Source organism: Mustela lutreola, chromosome 3 (assembly GCF_030435805.1).
Source record: "Mustela lutreola isolate mMusLut2 chromosome 3, mMusLut2.pri, whole genome shotgun sequence".
Taxonomy (NCBI): domain Eukaryota; kingdom Metazoa; phylum Chordata; class Mammalia; order Carnivora; family Mustelidae; genus Mustela; species Mustela lutreola.
This window is the reverse complement of record NC_081292.1, coordinates 1,387,488-1,412,831: the sequence shown is the minus strand read 5'-3', so window position 1 is coordinate 1,412,831 and position 25,344 is coordinate 1,387,488. Positions and strand designations below refer to the sequence as shown.

General features: G+C 58.3%; 1 protein-coding gene, 2 long non-coding RNA genes and 1 pseudogene across 4 annotated transcripts; 3 read left to right on the top strand and 1 right to left on the bottom strand.

Annotated features, from left to right (window-relative positions):
• Positions 1-878: 878 nt before the first annotated feature.
• LOC131827806 (uncharacterized) lies at positions 879-4,399 on the top strand. The gene is made up of 3 exons (XR_009352150.1): positions 879-1,131; positions 2,417-2,527; positions 4,260-4,399. It is a non-coding gene; the product is annotated as an uncharacterized LOC131827806 (long non-coding RNA).
• LOC131827805 (uncharacterized) lies at positions 4,100-9,514 on the bottom strand. The gene is made up of 3 exons (XR_009352149.1): positions 8,990-9,514; positions 6,348-8,281; positions 4,100-6,042 (listed from the first exon to the last, which is right to left on the bottom strand). It is a non-coding gene; the product is annotated as an uncharacterized LOC131827805 (long non-coding RNA).
• Positions 9,515-13,973: 4,459 nt separating this feature from the next.
• LOC131827798 (glyceraldehyde-3-phosphate dehydrogenase-like) lies at positions 13,974-15,222 on the top strand (annotated as a pseudogene).
• Positions 15,223-16,587: 1,365 nt separating this feature from the next.
• On the top strand, positions 16,588-18,057 carry LOC131827789 (lymphocyte antigen 6H-like). Of its 2 annotated transcripts, none has more exons than XM_059168816.1 (4): positions 16,588-16,690; positions 16,782-16,866; positions 17,038-17,163; positions 17,461-18,057. In XM_059168816.1, exons 2-4 carry the CDS (start codon positions 16,815-16,817, stop codon positions 17,712-17,714), a joined length of 432 nt encoding a protein of 143 aa, XP_059024799.1. In that variant the 5' UTR covers positions 16,588-16,690; positions 16,782-16,814; the 3' UTR covers positions 17,715-18,057. The 2 variants fall into 2 exon arrangements, with proteins under 2 accessions (XP_059024799.1, XP_059024800.1); XM_059168817.1 differs by having other exon boundaries at positions 16,595-16,690; positions 16,779-16,866.
• Positions 18,058-25,344: the final 7,287 nt, after the last annotated feature.

Below are 25,344 nucleotides of genomic sequence, written 5' to 3'. Positions count from 1 at the left end.
GATACACGGGTGGGTCAGGCCAGGTGGAGACAGCGGATCAGTGGGGGATGCAGTGGGGGATGCGTACTGTCTCCCTGGTTACCAAGGAGTATGGGCCCCGCCCTTTGGGAGCCCTTTTGGCGCCAATCCCAGCCAAGGTATGATAGGCTGGGTCAAATGTCTACTAGGGTCAATTGTAACTCCACTGGTCACCTGCATCATGGTGGACTTTCCTGTGTGTGTTACAATCTCATCGGTCACCTGTGCGTGGCCAGGCCCGACCGCATGGCCTTTGCCCTTAGAAGCCAGTCTGTGGAGACGCCCGGTGGCTCAGTTGGTTGGACGACTGCTTTCAGCTCAGGTCGTGATCCCGGAGTCCGAGACCGAGTCCCGCGTCGGGCTCCCAGCTCCACGGGGAGTCTGCGTCTGTCTCGGACCTCCTCGTCACCCATGCGCTCTCTCACTGTCTCTCTCTCAAATAAATAAATAAAATCTTTAAAAAAAAAAAAAAACTAGTCTGTGAAACAGAGAAGGGTCGCCCTCTCTTGTAAGAGGTGTGTCCCCGAACGTTCGGTCTGATTCTTGATGCTTGGCGCGGAATCAAGGTTTCCTTGACCTTTGTTTTATATCACTCTCGCCCCTTTAGTCACGGACCCATTACTGGGGCATAATAACAATCACTATGATGTTTTACGATCTACCCCATACAACAATATTCCTTTCTTCTCTCTTTCTTTCGTTGCCTCTTTTGCTTGTCATTCTATGGGTTTTTTTTTTTGTCATTCCCACTCCTAGTTTAGAAGTGGAGACTCCCTTTGGAGGTGTGTAGTGCAGCTCTGGCGAGGGGACAGTCACTGGCTGGAGAGGCCTCCCTGAGGTGGCATCCAGGACACCTGAGCCACCCCCTGCCCCCGCAGGTTATGCAGCTGTGCTCAGCTCAGCCCTTGGCTCTGCCTTGTAACTTTCCATTCTCCCTGTATCAATTTGTCTCCCACAAGACACAATTAATTAATGCTACAAAATCAGTGTCTGTTAGGAATTACCACGTGTTCACCAGGATTTCCCACATTCCTGGATCCTTCACTTCCAAGTGGCTTCCTTTTCCTTCGGGCTCACGAACACTTCTACACTTTCTTCCAGTGCAAGTCTGCGGTAAGAAACTCTGGGTTGTGTTTTTCCAATGATCGATGGTTTTCTTTCAATGTTTTCTTGGTACCTTTGCTGCCCAGAGAACGCTAGGTTCTCATGTACTTTCTTCTGCTTCACAGTTCCTGTCAAGAATTCAGGGGTTATTCTCAGTGTCACTCCTTAGTAGACTATCTTGTTCTCCAGCTCATTAAATGATGAAAGGGACAGGGAGAGGAGGCGCAGGGCCTGCCTGGCGTGCCTGGGCCGTGGCCACCCCGGAGACGCACAGCGGGTGGAGGCCAGAGCTGGGGCAGGATCCCTCCACCTCCCAGGCCAGCAGGCCCAGCAGCAGGGAGGGCAGGCGAGAGACAGGACCCGGACATGCCCTTCTTCTCCCCAGAGAGAGACCCCCTCCCTGGGGGCATGCGGAACAGACCAGAACAAAGAGCTGACTCCCCTACTGAGATGGGGCGGGGCGTCCCCCGGGCTCCAGGCGCTGAGATCAGGGAGTCTGGGCTCCTGGCCACCCTGTGCCTGGCCCCTCCCCGCAGCCTGGCCAGGTGCCAGGGCACCCCTAGAGTCTGGGGCACGAGGCCCCAGCAGGCCTCCCCCCGCGGCCCCGCCCCTCCCCGCCCTACCTGCCTTCCCCCAGGCGGCAGGAAATGGAAACTTAGAGCTCTGGGCTCCTCCTCCCACGGCTCAGCCCCTTCTCACCCACCCCACCCCCCTCCCTCTGCTCCCTCTGGGGCCTGCACCCTCCCCGCCCTCCAACCTCCCCCCTACCCAGGGGGAGGCAGAGGGAACCCGGGGGCCCACCGGCCTCTGAGCCCAGCTCTGCAAGGACTTGACCCCAGAGCAGTGCGGGGCCCCGGGGTCCCCCAGCCAGCAGTGCGGGTGGCTTCAAGCCCCCGGCCTCAGGGGGCTTCTGAGAACCAGATAAGCATCACCATCTCTGAGTGTAGGTGCGGGAAGGGCAGTGACAGAGGAATGCCACCAGGGAGACAGCAGGTGCGGGGGGGGGGGGGGGGGCGGAAGCCTGCGCGACATGGGCAGGAGCAGAGCGCGGAGGCCACGGGATCCTGCCGCGTGGCCGCCGCCCGCCGGGCACCTCGCGACTCAGAGTCACGCCAGCGCCATCGCTTGACCAATGTTGAGTGAACAATACCGCCAGTGCCTTCTACACGGGGACTCGGAGCCCCGCGGAGGACCCTTGCCCACCACAACAGCTGCCCCTGTGTATCTGGGGGACATTCTGATGTCTAGTTCCTGGGATTCCTTTTCCTTTTTAAATATTTTTTATTTTTTTAAGTGACCTCTATACCCAACGTGGGGCTTGAACTCGGAGATCAAGAGTCACCCGCTCCAGGGACCCAGCCAGACGCCCCTTCTTCTGTTCTTAATGGCAGCCTGACCCCTTCAGGTGCGTCCCACGGTCACTGCCCACTCAGTCTCAGTCAGGCTGCCCCAAGGTGCTTCCCGATCCTTCCCCAAGGCACTGGTCAGCCGGGGTCTCCTTCCTCTTGTCGCCCTACCGGGGCAGATCCTTCCTGCCTCCCTTATTTGGGGACTGTCCCCTCCGCGGATGCAATCCCTGCACCGTCACCTGGCTGTGTGTTGGCGGGGTGTCCCCACTTTGGTGGCCGTGGCGATGAGAACCCGCATTTCCGAGCGTCCGTGCCCACGCTGGAGCTCAAGAGATTCCCCAGAGACGGGCCACGACCCTGAGCCCCACACGGACCACTGTCCCGCGCTGCTGGACAGTATTCTGCGGCCACTGGCACAGGCACAGCACTTGGGGCCCCGGGGTCAGCCTGAGTGCGCGGGCAGGTGTGAGCGGGGGAAGCCCCAGGGACCGCGACGCCCAGAGTCTCCGTCCCGAAGCCCAGAGTCTCCGTCCAGCTCTTCCTAGGGCGGGCGTGTCCCAGCGACGCCTGCTCGGCGCTTCCCTGGCTCGGAATGGGCCCAGAGAAGCTGGTTTTCCACTCCACGGGCCGCCGGTTCATCCCTCTGAGTTCCTCCTGGGCCCCAAACACCTGGAAAGGCCTCAGAGAACAGGATCCCAAGCGCATTCCAGGGCCGGCCCTGGCGCCAACACCTCACCCCCGGTGAGTCTCGGCCCAACTCCCATGGTGACCCTCGCTGTCCATGGACTCTACCCTGGCTTCCTGAAGGAGCAGGCGCCCGGACCCCTTTCCAGTAGGGAGCTCACCCCAAGGGCGCCGGTGCCCCAGGCACGGTCTGCTCCGCTCTCCCTCGTGCTGGTCAGGAAGCCCTTCCCTCGATCCCTCCCGGCTCCCTTCGGATTTCCAGCCCGCAGGAAGCCACGGACACTCTCAGCTCATCCTTTGGGGCCCCTCTGGGTCCTCAGACCTGGCCCGCGGGCATCAAGTAGACCCCGACTTCCCACCTTCCGGGAGTGCCCGACGCGCCCCGGCCCAGGCAAAGGAGCCATGGGCTGGGAGCACAGAGCCTTGCCGGCAGGGACGGCTTCCCTGGTCACCACAGACACAGCGTGGCTGGCAGAGAGGAGGTGGGCACAGGGCAGTGTCCCGCTCCCCCGCTCCCTGGCCCCTGCCCGTCCTGCCAGGTTTGCCTGTGCCTGCGGGGACCCGACGGGCCGCCATCCCATCGTCGAGTCCCGGAGAGCCGGACGCCGGTGCCCACCGAGTGCCTGCTCCTGTAGGCTCCTTCTCCCCACTCCAAACCCGTGCCTGCCTCTGGAGGGGGCTGCCTTCCTCCCAGAAGCAGACTGACCTCCCTCCCTGATTCCGGTCCTGCCCTGTCCCGCCTGATGATGAACTTCCCACGTGGCCAAGCCTGGAGGTTCCCTTCTAGGCCTGGAGGGCAGAGAGCTATGGACTCAGGGGAGCCCCTCTCCCCATGTGGGCCTCTGGGTGGGGCCATGGGGGTCCCCCCGCAGTGAGGCCCCTGCAGGGAGAGGGTCCCCCACACTGCAGTCATGGCCACAGGCAGTCACAGCCAGCGCAAAAGGTGGAGAACATGTGTTTATGAGAGGCACCGAGCAGCAGGCAGAATCCAGTGTGGGGGCGGAGGGAGAGGGTGGGGCCGCAGCTGGAGGTCGGGGTGGGGGGGGGGTTCCTGGGTCAGCGGCCTAAACCCTGATGCACTGAAACCCCATCTTCCTCCCAAAGGCCAGCCTTACCGTGAGTGAATGCGGGCTGCAGAAAGGCCAGAGAAAAGCAGCTTCGGTGTTGGGGTTGGGGAGCTCCGCGGCTAATGTTGGATTCCGGCGTGACTGTGGGCAGGAGCAGAGCACAGGGGCCACGGGGTCCTGCCTCTGCCCCTGCCTGGGGATTTGAATGGAGAAGCTCACTAAGGCCGAGATGTAAGGAAGTCACTCCAGATCACCTTCCAAACCAGCACGACTGTACGGAGACTTGTTTAAACCCAAAGCCTGGGGAGGATGAGGGAGCAGGAGGCTGGCTGAGGACAGAGCAAAAGCTGGCACCTTGCACCCCCTCTCCACCCGCTCCCCTCGGTAATGTGTGCAACATTCCTCAGGCACCCCGACTGCCATCAGCGAGAAACAAACAGTTAACTTGCAGAGATACAATCCTGCAGGACGGAGTCTCCCTGGGTTTACAAATGTCCTAGAGATCTACAAAGAAGTTACCTTATCAAGAGCCCAATTTCCAGAGGCACATAACTCAGTTCCTCAAGCCCTAAGTCGCGCTCCCCTCCATAAAAACCGAAGGAGGCCGAGGCAGAAGGAAATGTAAATAAAGTTAAATTTCTTCTAAACCCAAATCTCACTAACAAGGACACTTGATAGCAGGAATGTGACATTCCATCAGGAAACCCCCAACTGTCTTCCTGCTAGTGCCTCATTAAGGGGAAAAACGGCCTTGGCTTGATAGGAACCAGGCCTCCAATATCCTGACAGTCTTCTGTACCCCAAGAGCCCTTCTGAACACGCCTTTGTCCTCACCTACCCAACTCCTGTGTATATAACCAGCCCCTCCTCACACCCCCAGGCAGCATCTCCCCCTGCCCACCAGCCCTGTCCCCGTGCTCTAATAAACCACCTTTTTGCACCAAAGGCGTCTTAATTTTCTTTCTTAGCCGTCGGCTTCGAACCTCACCCCACCGAACCTCACCTGGGTTCAAGAACTTCATTAGGGACACCTGGGGGGGCTCGGTCGTTAAGCATCTGCCTTTGGCTCAGGTCATGATCGCGGGGTCCTGGGATCAATCCCCGCATCAGGCTCCCTTCTTGGTGGGAAGCTTGCTTCTCCCTCTCTCTCCCTGCTTGGTTCCCTCTCTCACTGTCTCTCCGTCAAGTAAACAAATGAAATCTTTAAGAATAAACAAATAAGTAAATGAATAAACCCGAAGGCTGATCCCAGCCCACCAAGCTGACATTACACACCTGCTGTTCAACTGAGTCATCTAAAGGAAGATCCTCAATGTATGGACCGATTCTACTCTCCACACTCCTTGCCGTTAGACTTATGATTCCTGCCTGTGTGCTGATCTATCATCTTTTGAGCTTTTACAAGATGTGAGAATGTATTAAACCGCTGTAACATGGCTCATTCTCTGGAGTACTAGACATAGTTTTGGAATATTGGTGAAGTTCAGGGCCCACAGCCCAAGAAAGAATTCTTGAGGCATCTTCGGTGCAAAAAGGTGGTTTTATTAAAGCCCGGGGACAGGACCGGGGGCAGGTAGAGCTGCACTGGGTCCTGGGGAGGGGCCCCTATATACTTCCAAGTCGGGAGGGGTTAGGGAGAGCGCGGGCCTCCCAGGTATTTTGGGAACAAGGTTTCCAGGACCCTGAGGGGGCAGCTCTAGCGAGGAGAAGGTCATGCACTACTGTTCCATGAAAACTCAGTCCTGAGACCTTTGGGATTTACTGAGGCGGACAGAGCCTCCTGGCTCCAGCTCCTTTCCGTCCCGGGCTCCCCTTGGCTCCTGCAAAGGCCAAGAAAAGACCAAATGGAAGTCCCCATTGACAAAGATACAGTAACAAGTCATTGCTCCTGCTGAGCCGGAAGAAAAAGACCAGATCCCCGGTGTTGTTTGAATAAGAAAAGAAAGGGAAACAGCCCCCCCCCCCAGGTGATTTAGTACTCTCCGGAGATACCGGCACAGAGATTATGCTGCCACAGGAAAGGACCATTCAGCCTTGGGGAACTGGGAAACCGTCCAGGGAACTGTGAAAACACCCCGCTGCTACCATCCCCCATTGCCTGTTCCCATAAAAACTCTCTCCTCACCCGGTCCGGTGCTCAGTCTCTGCGAGCGATGCCACTGAGCCCGCTGCTATTCACAAAGCCGTGCTCCCCCGTCTCGCCGTGGGCCCTTTGGGTTTTCTCGGTCAACTCAGATTTTCCTCAACAGTAGCTCAGTGCGTGTATGCTTCTGGCGATGATGGCCACCGTGTACTCGGGATACGTAAAGGAAGTCTCCAAAGAAATGTTTATGTTAAAATAGACTTACAGGATCCTGGGGGTCGGGCCAGAATGGCTTGTTGCCCTTCGTGAAGTGTCAGCATGGAGGCCGCTGAGCCCCTAGAGGAAGGTCGCTCTGCCTGTTCCGAGGACTTGTCAGTGGGCTGTAGGGAGAAAGGAAATTTGATTTTTCTTCTGCTTTTGGTTCCCACGTCACCCCCCCCACCCCGAACCCTCTGATCCTTCAGCCTGTAAGTTGTTGATGGAAGGTCTCATCTTCCGAGAGGTCTCCCTGCTGACTGGGGGCGCAGAGACGGCCGTGCTGGGCTCCACGCTGTCCCTGGGGCGTTCGCAGCGAGAGCAGCAGCGAGGGGCAGAGGCGCTGAGTCAGGAGAGGCCGCACGTGCAGATCCCCCGAGCGGGAAGCACCCTCGGCGGGACGCGGCGGCAGAGAAAGCGTCTCGGCACCGGGCGGAGAGACGTGGGGAAAGACACAAACGGGGTTAGAGGAACAGAAAGAAAAAGAACCCAAATAGGAGTCTTTTTTTTTTTTTTTTTAAGATTTTATTAATCTACTTGAGAGAGAGCGAGAGCGGGCGACAGCACAAGCAGCGGGAGGGTCGGAGGGAGAAGCAGGCTCCATCCCGGACCCGGACGGAGCCAGAGGCGGACGCTCGACCGACCCAGGGCTTCCCAGAGAAAGCTTTGAGACAGAAAATGAACCATCATTTTAGTCATTTTTTGCTGACAAATTGCAACTGAGACAACAGCCTATTTGACCTTCAGCAAACCCTGGTAGAATAAATGTTTCATCTTTAATGCTGATAATTCTAAAGATATGTTCATCTTAATTAATCCAACAAACTTAAATTAGTTTCAATGCCAATTACATTCCACCTGGACCCTCTTTTAAAAGCCAATCAGTTTGTTGCCCTCTGTGGTTTTTCCCTGGGACCCTGGGGGGAGTCTGGAGTGCTAGGGGTCAAGTGTTGACCCTCCTCTCTGCTCCTGGGGGGGGGGGGGGAGGCCCGAGCACCAGCAAGGAGGGCCCCAAAGCCAGTTAAGCAGGAGGCCCCCGGGGCCATGCAGACACGGGAGGGGGAGGCCTGGAGAGGAGGCCACGTGCCCCCAGAAGGCAGAGAACGCGGTTTCTTGGTTCTAAAGCTCCTCGGCTCAGACAGACGAACAGACACCCTGTTTGTTTGTCCCCCAGCGTGGACACCTGTGATCCAGGTCGGGCTGGAGAAGACAGGAAACTCCCCGGACACAGAGGGAGTTTCGGCAGCTGCTTGGGAAACCTCCTTCAAGTCCCCATCCCCGGGTCCAGCCCCACAGCTGGCTCTAACTGCAGCCAGCAAGCCCGCGAAATGCAGGAGACGCCCCCACAGCCGTCAGGAGGAGGGACCGTGAGACCCCGTCCGTCTCCTCGGGACCACGGCCCCTGTTTCCTCCAGCAACCTGGATCCTGTCGGGACGAGGCATGTTTAGATCATTATCGTCCTCCACGCTGGGAGGGAATTGACCGGCCCGGTTCCTGACCCGACCTGTTCTGCAAGAGGCCCCTTAGGTCGGTCCGATGCGGAGCCCGCAGGCTGCCCTAGAGCATCCCCGCCCATGCGCCCCGCTTCCTGCGGAAGAGACGAACCGCCACATCCCACCGAGGCCACGCGGGGCTACAGGAGCTCAATCCTTTCCTCAACTTCGCAATCCACATGGTTTCCGGGGGGTTAGAAGGCTCCCCGAGGGAGAGTCCTTGGGAACTGGGGAGAGAGAGAGAGAGAAGGTCCATCACGGGGAATCCCATTCCCGACTCCCAGGTGGCGTCCCACACGGGATCCGTCAGAGGCTCCTGGCGTCAAAGGGACTCAACATGTCCCTCCGATGAGGTCGCTCTGATCACCGCTCTGCCTTAAAGTCCCCGGAGGAGCGATGCCAGCGTCCCCCCATGTTCCCACTGCGTCCTAGGCTAGTAGGGCCTGAAATACCATGCCTCGGAGGTCCTGCCATGAAGGTCACCTCTTACTCCACCTTGCCTTGAAGGACCCACCATTGTTAGCCCATGGAAAACACTAGAGAAGTTTTACAAGGGGAAATGTCCCAATATTGGAGTTTAAGTACTTAGAGGACCTTGACGGAAAACAGTAAAGATAGAAACCCGTCACGTTCTGAGTGACATTCCCACACGTGTGGTCTTTACAGCCAGAGTCCCCAGGAAGCCATCCCCGTTGGGTTTTAGTTCAGTCGGGTGCTGGGTTCTGCCGGCTCCCCGTGGAGGTCCCGCGGCCAGAAGGGGCCAGACCAGGGAGGTGGGTAGGATCACATTAGACCGATGAGGAGGGAACCTCACATGGGAGAGTTAAGATGGGCAGCCAGGCTGGTCGCTGGGGTGGCTGTCCCGTGCCCACGACAGATGACTTTGTCGAAGGACAGGAACAAAGAGAGGGCATCAAGTTTCTGGGTCTTATTACCGTTCAGGCTCGGGGACTGACTTCCAGCGAAATGGCAGGGTTTCTCCGTCTGTCCTGGTAGAGCAGCATTGGGCTGGACAATCGTACCTTAGCGATCGACCTGAACGTGTTCCAGTAAGACGATACTCCTCAAAAAGCCCCTGCAATGAGAGTGGGGAGACGAGAGAACGTACTCGCCAGGCCCACACCAAGGCTGAGTCCAGGAGACACAACCGGAGCCCCACACTGAGCGCCAAAGCATGTAGTTTTGGAATGTCTGTGAGGAGCCCATGGCCCAAGGAGGGATTTTTGAGACCTCTTTGGTCCAAAAAGGTGGTTTTATTAAAGCACAGGGAGAGGACCCGGGGGCAGATGGAGCGGTCCTGGGGTCATGAGTAGTGACCCATTAAATACTCTCAGGTTGGGAAGGGGTTAGGAACGGTGAAAGCCTCCCAGGTATTTTGGAACAAGGTTCCCAGGATGCTGAGGGGGCCCCTATTGTTAGGAGAAGGTCATTTATTACTGTTTCACTGTTTCATAAAAACTCCGTCACAAGACACTTCAGATGTATATCAATGGGTCATATGCTGGGGGGACATGTATCTTGGGGTTCAGAGATAAAGGAGTTTTCCAAAAGAATTTTTATATGTTAAAATAGACTAACAGGGTCCTGGCAGTTGGGCCAGAATGGCTCGTTGCCCTTAGCAAAGTGTCAACATCGAGGCAGCTGAGCTCCTAGAGGAAGGTCCCCCTGCCTCCTTCAAGGCCTTGTGAGTGGGCTCCAGGATCCAGGGTAGCTAACAGTGTTCCATTGCCTTGTTTCCCCTCACACTTTCTGCCCCGGGTACAGCACATTCCCCAGCAGCTGTCCTGCCTCGGACTGGACACAACGCCTTCCTAGAGATGCCTAACGCCTTGTTCATTTGGTGTGGTGAGGCTCCCCGTGTTCTGCAGCTGAAGCATGAGTTCCTGACTCTAACCCTGGAGGCCTGTAGCCCTCACTGCCTTCCAGGACAGCTTCCCCTCCGCAGATGACCCCAGCCAGAGCACAGGCTTTCACCTCCCACTGAGGCCGTGCACAGCTCGGGGGCAGAAGACGGGCCCTCCCCAGCCTGCCGGTGCTCATCCCCCGGGGAGGGGGCTCAGTCCCCCTGGATGGGGTGAAAGACCCCAAACCAGGCTGGAAATCAGGAGGACTCAGGACGGTGACCTTCACACACACCCCTACACTGCCTCCGTCCATGGAGCCGGTGACTCTGATCTCAGGGTTGTGAGTTCAAGCCCCACACTGGGCGTGGAGATTACATAAAAATAAAAATCTCTTTCTTAAAACAGTGTAAACTCCAGAGGGAAACAAGCCTGCACGGCCTCACCGGCACAGACACACGTGTGTGTGTGTGTGCGTGTGTGTGTGTGTGTGTGTGTGAACTCTGCACTGAGTAGGGCACAGAGACAACAACCCACCATTGGGAAGGACGCCTCACACAATTTAACAGGCACAGAACAGCCCATTGTCTGTGCAGCTGAAGCACTTCCCCAGCGAGGGCCCGTGCTCCCCTTCACTCCGTTTCTCAGCGGTTCTCGGGGAAATCCGGTCGGTTCTGCCACCCGAGCTCCTGGGACCGACCTCTGCTCCGCTCACAGGCACCGCAGCGAGACCCGGGCTGCGGCCCTCTTCCCCCCACCACACCCCCTTGGATGTTTCTAGAACACTCCAGGCACGTTGCGCACTAACTGTCCTCTCCTTTTTCTGTCTTTGCTCAAATTACTTTCTCCTGCTTGAAATTACAAAATAAGCTTAAAATTGCCACGCCCCTCCTCCCACGTGCTGGACTCCAGCTGCAGAGCCGCTGCTGCCCGCTGTCCCTCCTGTCCAGCCCCCTGACATTGAGCAAGTTCCTTCTTACTGAGCTTCATAATCCGACTTTCATTAAGGCAAAGGAATCCCCTTTTTCGCTGACGGACTGCAAGCAGCTGGCGCAGCCTGTTAGGCATGGCACTGACTTAGCAAGGACCGCATGAACGGGGCTCTGACGGTCGCCTGCCCGGCCTGCAGTGACTGGGGCCGCGGGGAGGGAGATCTTTCTAGCTTCCTTTATTTGTTGCCAAACCCCTTTACATTCTCCCTTCTGAGCTCGAAAGAGACGCTCCCTCCTCCTCCTGGGGCACTGAGTCAGAAGTCCCTGGAGGACAGAGCAGCCCCACCTCAGCTTCATCCCCTCAGCCCGACTCGACTCCGCACACAGGGGGTCTCGTGGAAGGCCTGCCAGCTCTCCCCTTATCTCTGGGGTGTCTTTTTGCCGTGCAGCCCCTCCTCTCTGCCCACAGCAGGAGGCCTGCCAACAAGCTGGTGCCAGGTTTGGGGCTGAGGATGGAGAAGCCGCCTGTTGGGTTTGGGACAACTCCCCCCCTCCAAAGCCATTGGAAAGCAAGCAGCCCTTTGGGGCTTTTGCCTAGGCTCTCCTGTGAGTGTGCACGTTGACACGGTCATAGGGCCACATCCCGTGGCGCTCACCTGCAGGGACCTTGAGCTCGTGGCCGCACAGTGGACAGTGCAGGTGTCCCCGGGGTCCGCAGCACCTGGGCCTCACAGTCTCCCACTCTCCAAGCCCGAGTTAACCCTGCCCTACAGGACTTCCCAATGCCCATTGCCCTGGGCTGTTAGGCTCAGGAACAGGCAGAGGGAGGGACCCCAGTGAATCAAGAGCCCAGACCTTATAATTCTTGCTCAGTTAGTGAAACCGCTGTCTTCTATCCTGGGGTAATCAGCATACACACCCAGCTTGTCAGGGACCCTATTCTCTGCCTTAAGGGGCCCCAGATGGGGCGGTGGTGTGAGGGTAGTGCTCAACTGGCAGAAATGACCGCAGTGGGGTAGAAGGTCCCCCCACAGGGCCCGGCAGGGCGGGGGCTGCGGCATCTGACAACCCTAACCGGCCGACTGGCCGCACTCGATAGAAACATGTTCTGTTGCAGTTCCAGAGGCTGGAAGTCCAAAGCCGAGGTGGGCAGGGCCGTGCTCCCCTGGAAGCTGCAGGGGAGACTTGCGCATCACCCTCTCTGCTCCCAGTGCCGGCCTGCAGTCCTTGCTCGCCCCTGTGGCCACTCGGCCGTTCTCTCCTTGCACGCCTGATCTAAGAAGGCTCTCGCTGACACAGGAGTCTCCCTATTCCAGTATGGGTTCATCTCAACTCAGCCAGTTATATCTGCAATGACCCTACTTCCAAATAAGGTCAAATTCACCGGGAGTTAGGACCTGGACATATCTCTTGGGCGACACAGTTCAACCCAGATCGGGGGAGATGGGAGACTGGCAGCAGGCGGGGGAACCGAGCTGCTGTGGGCGGGGGAGCCGTGGGAAAGGGGCAGCCAGGAGGCAGCCAAGGCTGTTGGATCCCATGAAGACGCTGGTGTGAAGCCATGGTTCCCCTGAGCATAGGCACAGAAGTGCCACAGGTGTCCAGGCATGAGCAACAGCATCGACATGCGTCTCCTGGCTCTGGGCACTGAGGGAGTCTGAGGACAGTGGCCCCCAGCAGCAGTGAGCATGTCCACGGCCGAGAACAGCTCTCCACCAGGAAGAACTGGGGCTCGGGGGAGAAACAGCCGCTCCAGGGCTGGATCCCGGAGAGAGGAGGAGGAGCCTGGAATATTCTTTCCGCCAAAAAACCAAGATGTGCCTCTGCCCGCTGGGGACACAGCAGAGCACAGAGGTCAGTTCTAAGGGCTCCGAGTACCAAGTCTAGGATAGTGTGAGCCTCAATGTGGGTCTCCACCTCCCAAACCAAGTGGACACCCACCGGCCGGTGAGCGTGAATAAAGCAAGACCGGCGGAGAGGAGGAAGCTTGCCTCGGGCTCCTTGAGTTCTGGAGCCGAGAGCAGCTCCGAGTGCAAGTGCCGCCGGGGCACCGTGTGCACGTCACCACTCCCCACCCCCGCCCCGGGGGCCTTGGCTGGGAGATGACGGATCAGAGTCCACCAGGAAGGTCCTGGGGCTTCCTCCAGTTCGTGGAGCACATGGCGGGTGTTCCGAGCTTACCTCCCACCCCATTCCCCGTCCCTCCTGCGCATGAATGCGTCGACACGTTGCCGTCTGAACATTTCAGAGTTGGTGCGTTTCTGTGCACCCTCCCAAACCCAGCTGTCTTCTCCCGCGCCGGCCAAGGCCCACCCAGCACCTCCCAGGACAGCTGCAGGGGGGAGTTGCTCCCGACCCACAGGACAAGAGGGACACCATTCAGCCCGCGCCCAGGACCGACTCTTTAGAGCCCAGGAACTTGGCGCCAGATCTGCCGGGGTTGACATGCGGTCCTTGTGGTTCAGGTGGCTGCCTCCCTGCGGCTCCCCCCACCCCGCCCCACCTCCCCCCACCCCGCCCCGTCCCTGGCTTCTGCAGACTGCCAGGGCCCTGCCGCCCGCCACCATGGTGCTAGCTCTGTCCCCTTCCTCCTGATGGCAAGATTTCACCAAGGATGATTTGGACCTCTGGAGACCTCTTTAGGACACTGAAGACCTCCCCAGACTGGTTCTTCCCGGACCTCTCTGTTCCCAAGCTTTACCACCACCAGCCCCCGCCTGTCCTTGGGTGTCCTTCAAACCCCAACCCCTCTCCACCCCGTCCACTCCACCCTCCGCCCCTGCGGCCACTCAAGCCCGAGGCTGCCTGCCCTCACTGGAGGCTCTCAGGGACACAGGGACCCTACCAGCAGACCCGTCAAGCTGGGAGGCTCATTGGAAACCCTATTTCAGCCCCTCAGAGGAGGCCGGCCCTCAGCACCCCAACCGAGCCGTAGTCCGCAGCCCCCGTAAGACTGCACATGGCGCCGGAGAAAATCTTGAGGTCTGTTCTATCAACCTGGATGAGAAGCATTCTCCCTCAGGTGAGGCAGGAGATCTCAAATGGTCTCATCTGCAGAAACACAATTCAGGTAAAAACAGAAAGCGGGGGCTCTCTGCTCTTCCCCGTTCGACAGACAGCCGCATCTCCAGGTGCAGTGCTAGCCCCGTGCCCGAGACACAATGGTGAAGGTCGGAGTGGACGGATTTGGCCGTAGTGGGCGCCTGGTCACCAGGGCTGCTTTTAACTCTGGTAAAGTGGATATTGTCACCATCAATGACCCTTTCATGGATCTCAACTACATGGTCTGCATGTTCCAGTATGATTCTACCCACGGTAAATTCCACAGCACAGTCAAGGCTGAGAACGGGAAGCTTGTCATCAATGGGAAGTCCATCGCCATCTTCCAGGAGCGAGATCCCGCCAACATCAAATGGGGCGATGCTGGTGCTGAGTATGTTGTGGAGTCCACTGGGGTCTTCACCACCATGGAGAAGGCTGGGGCTCACTTGAAGGGCGGGGCCAAGAGAGTCATCATCTCTGCTCCTTCTGCTGATGCCCCCATGTTCGTGATGGGTGTGAACCATGAGAAGTATGACAACTCCCTCAAGATTGTCAGCAATGGGGGTTCCTGGGTGGCTCAGTGGGTTGGGCCTCTGCCTTTGGCTCGGGTCATGGTCCCAGGGTCCTGGGATCCAGCCCAGCGTCGGGCTCTCTGCTCAGCGGGGACCCTGCTTCTCCCTCTCTCTCTGCCTGCCTCTCTGCCTGCTTGCGATCTCTGTCTGTCGAATAAATAAATAAATAAATAAATAATCTTTTAAAAAAAGATTGTCAGCAATGCCTCCTGTACCACCAACTGCTTGGCTCCTCTGGCCAAGGTCATCCATGACAACTTCGGCATTGTGGAGGGACTCGTGACCACCGTCCATGCCATCACTGCCATCCAGAAGACTGTGGACGGCCCCTCTGGGAAGCTGTGGTGTGACGGCCGAGGGGCTGCCCAGAACATCATCCCTGCTTCCACTGGTGCGGCTAAAGGCTGTAGGCAAGGTCATCCCTGAGCTGAATGGGAAGCTCACTGGCATGGCCTTCCGTGTCCCCACCCCCAACGTGTCTGTTGTGGATCTGACCTGCCGCCTGGAGAAAGCTGCCAAATATGATGACATCAAGAAGGTGGTGAAGCAGGCATCAGAGGGCCCCCTTAAGGGCATCCTGGGGTATACTGAGTACCAGGTTGTCTCCTGCGACTTCAACAGTGACACCCACTCCTCTACCTTCAATGCCAGGGCTGGCATTGCTCTCAATGACCACTTTGTCAAGCTCATTTCTGGGTATGACAATGAATTTGGCTACAGCAACCGGGTGGTGGACCTTATGGTCCACATGGCCTCCAAGGAATAAGAACCCCTTGAACCACCAGCCCCAGCCAGTGCAAGAGGAAGAGAGAGGCCCTCAGCTGCTGGGGGATCCCTGCCCCAACTTATCCCCCAAAACACTGAGAATCCCCCAACCTCCACTCTTTCCTTCCCAGACCTCCTGAAGAAGGGGAGGGGCTTGGGGAGCCCTATCTTGTCATGTAACATCAATAAAGTATACTGTACCCAGTCAAAAAAAAAAAAAAAAACAGAAGCGGCGCGAAGAGGAAAGTCAAGTCTTTCATATAAACCAGAGAATTTTGTCTCACTGGGCTTCTGCCTGATGCGTGGCTAGAACTTCGGATAGAGCGGCACCGTGACCGTCTGCACCTTGTCACCTCGGTCACCTTGTGACATTCTCCTGCCTCTGGGTGAGATCAGCAAATTCAGTTATAAAATCCCATGGACAAAACTCTTCTGTTCTAATTTGCTTCCATCAAAACAAACTATCCCTAACACTATTGTCAATAGAGAAATGAACCAAGTACCGTTCAAGTTTATGTGATTTGGGCAAATCTTCGGTAAATAAGACTAGTTTGGGGGTGCCTGGGGGGCTCAGTGGGTTAAAGCCTCTGCCTTCGGCTCAGGTCATGATCTCAGGGTCCTGGGATCGAGTCCCGCGTCGGGCTCTCTGCTCAGTGGGGAGCCTGCTTCCCCCTCTCTCTCTGCCTGCCTCTCTGTCTAATTGTGATCTCTGTCTGTCAAATAAATAAATAAAATGAAAAAATTAAAAAAAAATTTTTTTTAAAAGCTCATGAAGACTAGTTTGATATCGTGAGTCTCGTCGAGACGGCCGCGTCTCCAGAGCTGTCAGCCCCCAGTCTCACACGAGCACGCGTCTTCACTCGGTTTGAGCTCGGGCCTCAGATAAGCTACTGTTGCATCCCCGGGATGGCTAAGATCATCAAAACTATAAACTCAACCAAAGAATAAGTGTGTAAGGACAGAGATCCTGAGACAATGAGCCGCTCGGCACCCATTACTACACGAACACCAAATGCAGCAGAAAAACGAGAAAAAATCAACAACGATGTGTTTAACATTAAAAAAATTTGTTTCTGCTTCTGTGACTTGTGAGGAGCACTTTTTGGGGAGCATATATGGAGGACAGGACGGGTTTATGGGTCTGGGGACTGGGGGCCAGGAATGGAAGAGGGACAGAGAGGTCTCAGCTGTATAGCTGGGGAGGGCCCCACAGCCTCCGAGAGACCCTGGAAGGTGAAGCCAGAAACAGAGAGCGCCCAGCTTCCTCCTGCAATTTCCCTGAAGGCACCACTGGTCGGCTAGGTGAGACCCCGTCCTGGCCTGGGACTCAGGTCGGGTGTGATAGCTACTCCGGAAAGGGTGGAGACAAAAGAGTCCAGCCCCAGCTTCCTCCTGATGGGGCACAGGATGCTGGGGGAGGACTTCTTGGCCGGGGGATAAGAGGCTCCAGTGCCAGCCGACAGACGGGAACCTGACGCCTGCGGGTGAGTGAGGCAGGAGGGAACTGGGCTGGCGAGGGCTCAGCCTTGGAGGGCCAGGGTCTGGGGAGGGGTGGCAGCACCCCTCCCCCAGCAGGAGCCCAGGCACATCTTCTCACCTCCAGGAGCCATGACAGGCCTCCACCTCCTCCTGCTGGCCATCCTGCTGTGCTGGGAGCGCGGTGAGCAGCGGGGCACCAGGCCGGGGTCTGTGCTGCTGGGCATGGCTGGCCATCCCCTGTGCGATCCCATGTGTGCGCATGGGACGGGTCTGCCCCCCAGGCCCCAAGAGGGTGGGAAGGGGCCGGGGTTCAGGCCTGAAGAGGTCTGACCCCGTGCTCCCTGCCCCCCAGCGCCAGCCCTGAGCCTACAGTGCTACACCTGCATTGATATGGAGAACGGTGGTCCCTGCCAGCCCCTCCCGTGTCCGATGCCCGGTGTCTGCTACAGCAGCAACATGACCTTGACCAAGGGCGATGGTGAGTCCCCAGGGCCCAGCGGGTGGGGGCAGGCCAGGGGGCTCTGCTCTGATGCTCCCCCAGCCCCTCGGAGGAGTGTGGGCTTGCCAGCGGCCCCGCTCCCGCCTGCCTCAACATCCCCAACTGCATGGCGAGGGGCCGGCCTCCAGAGGCCTCCGCGGGGACGGGGCGGGATGCCACTCCAGCAGCGGGACGGAGGACCAAGTGCTCCCTGGGAGCTGGTGACCAGGGGCGAGTCTAGGAGGCTGAGAGGGGCGTGGAGCTTCTCACGCCAGGCTCCCCCCTCCTTGCCCACAGGAAAGCAGCTGAAATACCAGCAGAAGGGGTGCGCCCCCTCCTGCGACGAAGTTTCCAGGGTAATGCAGCAGCTCTCCCAGATGAGCCCCATGGATGTCCTGGACCCTGCAGACCTGCAGGGCCAACCTAAGTTTGAATCGCAGGGTCTGGTGTGCTGTGAAAAGGACCTGTGTAACGGGGGGACAGGGCACCTTGGCCCTGGTGGGGGGCTCCTGCTCAGCCTAGGACCCGTCCTGCTCTGGGCCCTGCTGTGACCAGCTCTGACTCCAGCACAGAAAGCGGGGCCTCGTTCTGAACAGAGTCTGACACAGCACACGCACGCACAGGCACACACACGCACCCACGAGCACAGACCCTGAAAACCTCCGCCACCCCTACCCAGCCCACCTGTCCAGCCCTAGGCTCAGGCCCCCAGTGCCCTGCTATGTTCACAAGCTTATCCAATTTTGCAAACACCATCAACCAACTATTGGCCCAAGATGCAGAGACGGCCGCGCCCTGACCGGAGGGGCCTCTAGGAGAGCAAAGGCAGCAGCCCTGCCCAGGTCCTGCCCCCAGTGTGCCAGCCCGTGCCAGGAGAAAATAAACCTTTCTGCACCCTCCTGTTCTCTGCTGGTCCTTCGGCCCCCCTAGGGGTGGGGGGTGGGGAGGTCTCATGGCCTGCCTAGGAGGGAGACTGCTCTGCCCCATGGTTTTCCCTCAGCGGGGCTAGGGCCCATGACCCCAGGAATGGGAGTGGTTCTGGAGGGGTGCTGGGCACAGCTGGGGGTGGCTCCCACTCATCCCCATGAGGCGTTTCCTCCAATGCACGTGACCCACCCAGTCCCCCTGGGGGCCTCCATGGGAGCATCTGCCCAGGGCCTTCTCTGGTGGCTGATGCGCTGGTGGGCGGTGGGGCTTCAGCCGAGGCAGGTGGTGGTGGGAGGGGGGTCTCAGGGGGTTCCTTTCCTCTTCCACACATTCCTCCCCTCTGAGCTCCTGCCCCCAAGGCTGACCCTGAAGCTCTGGCCCCGCTCCCCAGCCCACAGGACCCTGCTCCTCCCCCACGGGGTGGAGAGCCCGGGACCCTCATCTTCCCTCTAGGTCCCCCCAGTTGCCTCTTCCAGGAAGAGAAGCCCCCTCTCCTCCCTGCCCGGTCCAGAAAGGCTGAGTGTGTCTCTGGGGACTCCCGGGATCGTCAGGGTCAGGTCTGCAGGGCCTTCGCTTCACGACCAGGGAACCTGAGGCACGGGAAGTTAATGCCAGTCTCGGCCAAAGACAAGGAACCAGAAGTGTCGCCCTGCCCACATGTGCCGTCTGCGCCTCCACAGACTGGACCAAGAGACAGCAAGGGCGTGCTCCCGCCCCCAGGCTGGGGGTGCTGGAGGAAATACAGGGGCTGGGGAAGGGGACACCAGCCCCACAGGGACAGGTCCTGAGGCCTCTGAGGTCTGGAAATCCGAAGCGTCTTCCCCATCACCCCTCCTCCCAGCATCTCCCAACTCGCCCCCCCACGGTGCTGGCCACAACCCACACACCCTGACTCTACACCCCTAGAGCGACCAACCAACAGTGCCATGCAGTGGGGGAGGGCTCCGGAGTGAGGGTGCGTTGGGTGGGGGGTACAGGGGCGTTTTGTGGGCAGAGGGGTTTGAAGAACCACATCCATCCTGCACCTCCTGACCTCACCCTGCACCCCCCGGTGACCTTGGGCAAGGGCCCACATCCTCTAGCCTGCTCCGGTGAAGGCACCCCGTGCCAAGCAGAGCCTCTGCAGGCGCCGGCACAGGCTCAGGGGACACAGCTGGGTCCTGTCCCCCGCAGCAGCGTAGACAGTAGCCAGAGCCACCGGTCCGCACACTCACCATGACACCATCTCCATGGGCTTCTTGGTGCGTCCATCCTGGTAACTGGTGCCCATTCCTGAAGGAAACTGGTCTTTCCTTATTGATCGCTGTATCCTGATAACAGGCAAACTGTTTTCACTGTTAATATCCTTAAATGTATTAGTGGGTTACCTAAAAATATTTTCTGTTAATATATGAAGAACTTTTGGGATGCCTGGGTGGCTCAGTTGGTTAAGCAGCTGCCTTCGGCTCAGGTCATGATCCCAGCGTCCTGGGATCGAGTCCCACATCGGGCTCCTTGCTCCGCAGGGAGCCTGCTTCTCCCTCTGACTCTGCCTGCCACTCTGCCTGTGCTCGCTCTTGCTCTCTCTCTCTCTCTGACAAATAAATAAATAAAATCTTTAAAAATATATATATATATATATGAAGAACTTTTCTCATGTTTTTTCTTAAAATTGCCAAGTTCTCCATTTTCAATTTGTGTCTGGAGCCATCGGAAATGTGTTCTCCCTGGCACGCCAGCCCTGACCCCACAGGGTCTGGGGCAGAGCTCACCCTTCTCTGATCTGCTGCCCGGACACCCCCCCACACAGACCCCATGAGGCCACGGGAGGTAGGAGTGGGGGGGGAACGGCCAGCGACCCCCATTCTTATCTCTCACCGAGCTAAAAACGTTCCAGCTTTTCATTCTGAAATAGGTTCACACTCACAAAGAAGTTTCAAAAATAGCACCGAGTTCCTATATTCCCTTCAGTCGCTACATCCGATGTTGACCTCTTATATAACCAGGGTCGGAAACAGGAAACCGCCGTGACGCCGACTCACAGATCCCCACTGCCGACCTGGGCCGAGCCCCCACGGCGCCCACGGGGCTCTGCTTGGGTCCAGAGCCCAGTCCTAGGGGTCTACCTGCCCGCGGTCCTCCCCGGGGCCGGCTCCTACAGCTTTCCCGCCAGGCGTGGCCAGTGCCCGTGGCAGAGTTCCAGGTGTTTCCCTCCACCTCGTGCTAAGATCTTAGTTAATCCTGACTATTCCTGCTCTGGACAGTCCACGCTTCCCAAGGTTCGCCTTCCTGTTTGTGGACTGGAAATGCCCGGGGGGGCCTCCAGAGGCCACTGGAAGTGGGGTCCCAGATCCGACCCCATTGTCCCCACCCGACCCTGGGCAGCTCCTATCTGAGGGAGGCCCGTGGGCACGGGCTCGGAGAACAGTAGCCTCCAAAAGCTGGTGGACTTGAATCAAAGTGGGTCTTTCTGTCTGTGTGGCTTCAGCATCCGTCTTGCCCAGTCCTACTGTGCAGTTAGGGATACGTGCCCCTTGGACACGCCCCTTTCTGTGCAATGGGTGAGCGGCCTCACCTGCCCCCTGGCCCAGCTTCTGGTCCTACTTGGCGAGATGCCCCTCCGCCCCCGGCGTGCAAGGTATCCAGGGAGCAGGGTGCACGTGTCTATGTGGTGTGTGCATGTGAGTGGGGTTGTGTGTGTCACTTGTGTTCAGGGAAGGGACACAATGAGGGCAGGGCCGCAGGCTGGGCTTCGGGGGAGACGAGGTCCTGGTGACCCTCCGCTGTCCTGTTCCCGTAGGGCCCGGCCCAGCCTGCGCAGCGGAGAAGGTGAGGGGCACCGAGACAGTCGGCTCCTTTGGCCCGGAATGCGGCAGGTCAAGGCCCTGGGTGCCCCGCGTGGGGAGGGGTCGGCCCCAGCGCACCCAGAACCGGAGACTTAAGACCTCCCCAGCCTCCTCGGCCACTCCCCTGCCGTGGACAGGAGAGGCTTCCTAGTGAGGAGATAAAATCTCTGTCTGAATGGGGCGCCTGGGTGGCTCAGTGGGTTAAAGCCTCTGCCTTCGGCTCAGGTCATGATCCCAGAGTCCTGGGATCGAGCCCCGCATCGGGCTCTCTGCTCAACAGGGAGTCTGCTTCTCCCTCTCTCTGCCTGCCTCTCTGCCTACTTGTGATCTCTGTCTGTCAAATAAATAAAATATATATATATTTAAAAAAAAAAAATCTCTGTCTGAACATGGTGCTCAAGGTGCACTCAAAGGTGCTCAAGGTCTTGGGGGCCTGGCCAGAGCCTACCCTTCCTGAATGAGCTGCCTGGCATTTCCAAAGCTGGAGGTGGGGCCAGGAGAGGGTGGGGGGAGCAGATCTGTGCAGCTCCCCCCAATACACACCGACGACCGAGCAGAAGCCAAGCTGAAGATAAAGCAGAAGCTGACAGACCGCAGCCCCCACCCCAAACCCTGTGACCTTCCTCCTGAAGCTCCCGGCTGTCTTACTGTGTCTTACTGTTCATGCCTTGCTAGGGGGAAAAACAACTTGAACTTGACAATGGCAAGGGCCCTCCCTGGTCAGAGTGCTCTTCTACACATGAAACCTCTCCTGTCCTTACCCTCTCCACTCCCACCCCCCACAGCCCAGGGGCAGCAGCTCCTGCCCACGGGTCCCATCCCTGGGCTTTAATAAAACCGCCCTTTTGCACCCTACCCACAAGCCCCACGTACAGAATCAGATCCCGCTCCCCCAGCCCTGGGACAGCTGCTCCTTCTGCCCACGGTCCTGCCCCTGGGCTTTAATTAGACCAGCGTTTTGCATCAAAGGCCTCCCAAGAATTCTTCCTTGGTCCTGGGCTCCAGACCCACCCCACCGAAGCTCCCCTACCTTCCCAAACTACATCAATACGCCTCCCCACCTACGGGCGTCCAGAGCGCTGCGGGAGCACTGACCAGTGTCCACCCAGAGACGCACGGACAGATGCAGGATCAGCTCGGGCCAAAAGCTGTCCTGGTCTGGGGCAGGTGGGAGTGGGGGGGTGTCTCTGGAGGGGTGGAGCGGGGAAGACAAAGGCAGAGGACCCCTGGGAGGAAGGAGACACCGGGCTGGGGCTGGGGCTCGGAGGACAGGCAGCAAAGCCCCACAGACTGCATGCGTGCGGAGTGGGTGGACAGCAGGCACGAGGGGACGCCGGTAGACTCAGACCAGAGGACACAGGCCATCTGCGGATCCCCCGTGGTCCCTGCAGGGAGGGGCGCGCCTCCCCCACCCACCTTGGCGCTGCAAAGCACCAGTCTCTGCCTCCCCTCTCTGAGCATGCGCTGGAGAGATCTGGTCCTGGCAAGTTCCGCGCTGCCCCGTGGAGAAGCGTTTCTGTCTCTTGAACAGGTGACCCGGCGGCCAGCGGCTCTCCCTGGGCCCAGCTGTCTGTCTGGACGCCCAGACCGGGGCTGCCCCTGCCGTGCACGAGGCTGCGGGTAGCCCGCGCTCCCTCTGCTCTGTCGGGCGATGCTCTGGGGAGCAGTTTTCTGGGTCAGCCCAAGATTTTGGTTTTATGTTTCTCAACATGGCAGTTCGCGGTCGGGCATGAGTGAGTGTGCCCAAAGGCCACCGTCACTGCGCGGTGAACACGAACTTCAGTTCCTGGGGGTCCTGCTCCTCCAAACTTGGTGGCACCTGGGCACACCCAGTTCCCAGCTGGGCGCTGTCGGGGCTGAGCTTGGAGGCCCCTTTCTGGGGGAGGTTGGTCCCTTTGGCCCCAGTGCAGCCACCGTGCAGCCCGTGGTCCTCCCTAACTTCCCCACAGGCACAGGTCCCGGCTGAGTGCTTTCCTGCCCTCAGGGGTGATGTGGTTTTTTGGAGTATAGGTTCAGTTCGGTGGGGTGGGATCTGGAGTCCACGGCCAAGAAAGAATTCTTGGGAGGTCTTTGATGCAAAATGCTGGTCTAATTGAAGCCCAGGGGCAGGACCGTGGGCAGAAGGAGCAGCTGTCCCAGGGCTGGGGGAGCGGGATCTGATTCTGTACGTGGGGCTTGTGGGTACGGTAGGGAAAAAGAGATTTTCCAAAGAGCCTTCATATGCTAAAGAGGCTCCCGGGATACCTGAGGCCGTGCCATTGTCAAGTTAAAGTTGCTTTTCCCTCTAGTGAGGCGTTAACTGCAAGAGAGATGGCGGCTTCCTGGAGGAAGGTCCCGCAGGTCGCACCCAGGAGTGGGGGAGGGACAGGCTGCCTTGGTCCTCAGCCAGCCTTCTGCTCCCCCCATCCGTTCCTCTGCTGGTACCCGGGCTTGGGAGGGCTGAGGCAGGCGCCGGGCTCGCACTGTGCGGAACACGGGCCGGGGGCGGGGAGGGGAGGCGCCCCCAGGGGTGGGCCACGCCTGCTAAGGCATCAGTGAGGCCACCCGCATTTCCTGGGGTGGGGGGGGGGTTAGCTGCTGTTCCCAGGGCTGCAACCAAGTTCATCTGCATTTACCATTCCATTTCTTTTGCAAACATGATGGTTTCCCTTACTCAAGTAACTATTTTCTGTAAGAAAGTCCCAATTAAGCTCTCTGAAAAATAAATGTCGGGTGACTAAGGGTTTCGGTGGTGCCTTTTAGAATGGCGGTGAAGTCAGCATAGTGACTTCTTGCTTGATTTTCTTACAAAATGGGGCGACCGGGTGGCTCAGTTGGTTAAGAGTCTGCCTTGAGCTCTGGAGTCCTGGGATGGAGCCCCTCGATGGGCTCCCTGCTCAGTAGGGAGCCTGCTTCTCCCTCTCCCTCTGCCCCTCCCTCCGCTTGTGTGCTCGCTCCCTCTCAAATAATTTTTTTTTAAAGATTTATATATTTAACACAGGAAGAAAGATCACAAGCAGGCAGAGAGAGAAGAGGGAGAAGCAGGCTTCCACGGAGCAGGGAGCCCAACGGGGGGCTCGACCCCAGGATCATGACCTGAGCCGAAGGCAGACACTTCACCCACTGAGCCACCCAGGTGCCCCTCAAATAATTTTTTAAAGATTTTATTTATTTGACAGAAGAGAGAGAGCACAAGAGGGGGAGCAGCAGAGGGAGAGGAAGAAGCAGGCTCCCTGCGGACATGGAGCTCCATCCCAGGACCCTGGGTTTGGGATCATGATCTGAGCAGAAGGCAGATGCTTAACTGACTGAGCCACCCAGGCGCCCTCAAATAAACAAAATCTTTTTTTTTTTTTTTTAAGATTTTATTTATTTATTTATTTGACAGAGACAGCAAGAGAGGGAACACAAGCAGGGGGAGTGGGAGAGGGAGAAGCAGGCTTCCTGCTGAGCAGGGAGCCCGATATGGGGCTCCATCCCAGGATCCTGGGATCATGACCTGAGGCAGAGGCAGACACTTAACTGAGTGAGCCACCCAGGCGCCCCACAAAATCTTGAAAAAAGACAGAATGGAGCAAGACAAAACTGCATAGAATAGGAAACACAGAGTGTCCCCCACACAGTGGGGATTTACATATACTGGTCATAAAGTAAAGTATCTTTTTTACAGTGCATCTGGGATAAAATACAGAAGAGTGGCTCACTAAGGCTTGAGCCTCCCAGGGGGTGGGAGAGGCTCGTGGCCCCCCAGGGAGGGGCAGGACTGTAGCTGAGCCCCACCCCAGCCTGAATACTACCCTCAGGCCCACAGAGAATTACCCCAGGGCCCAGGCTGAGGCCTGGCTCTGGGGGTGTTGGGGAGCTCTGGGAAAACCCCGTCCCTCACCAGACCCAAAGTCATGAGATGTGGGAGACAGTTGAAGATCCTCTAGGCTCCCAGTAGTTCAATGTTGTTAGGACAAAGTCACTTTCAAATGCTTCCCATCATCCCCTTTCCGTCGTGACGCCAGGGAAGCGCCTCCCCGAGAGCGTGCAGGCCTCCCGGCTCCAGACGGTGAGCTACCCCCAGGGCCCGGCTCCTCCCCCCTCCCTCCAGGCCTCCCTGCATGGCGACCTGAAGGCCCCCACCACCCCCTTCTCCTTCACAGAGTCCCTGGGCACCCTCTCTTGAACCGGACTCTCCCTTGGGGTCCGCTTCCAGGGCACCCAGACTGACCCCTCTCTCCCCCTCCCGTTCCCCCCCAGCTCCCCCCTTCCCTGCTCTTCCAGGCAAGGAGTCAGGCGACCTGAGGGGCTGAGGGCAAGGGAGGCAGCCGGCTGTAGGGAGCCATCCAGGGAGCCCTGGGACCCAGCACCAAGGACCAAGCGTAGGAGGAGAGGGGCAGAGGGAGCCCATGCGGGCGTGCGGGAACATGCCCTCTCTTGGAGGGGCCGAACTCTAGCCTCACCG

Bases quoted from the DNA above. Each gene is read 5' to 3' on its own strand.
- LOC131827789 (XM_059168816.1), top strand. From the start codon at position 16,815: ATGACAGGCCTCCACCTCCTCCTGCTGGCCATCCTGCTGTGCTGGGAG. The intron at 16,867-17,037 runs GTGAGCAGCGGG...CCTGCCCCCCAG, and splicing joins CCTGCTGTGCTGGGAGCGCG to CGCCAGCCCTGAGCCTACAG. The intron at 17,164-17,460 runs GTGAGTCCCCAG...CCTTGCCCACAG, and splicing joins GACCTTGACCAAGGGCGATG to GAAAGCAGCTGAAATACCAG.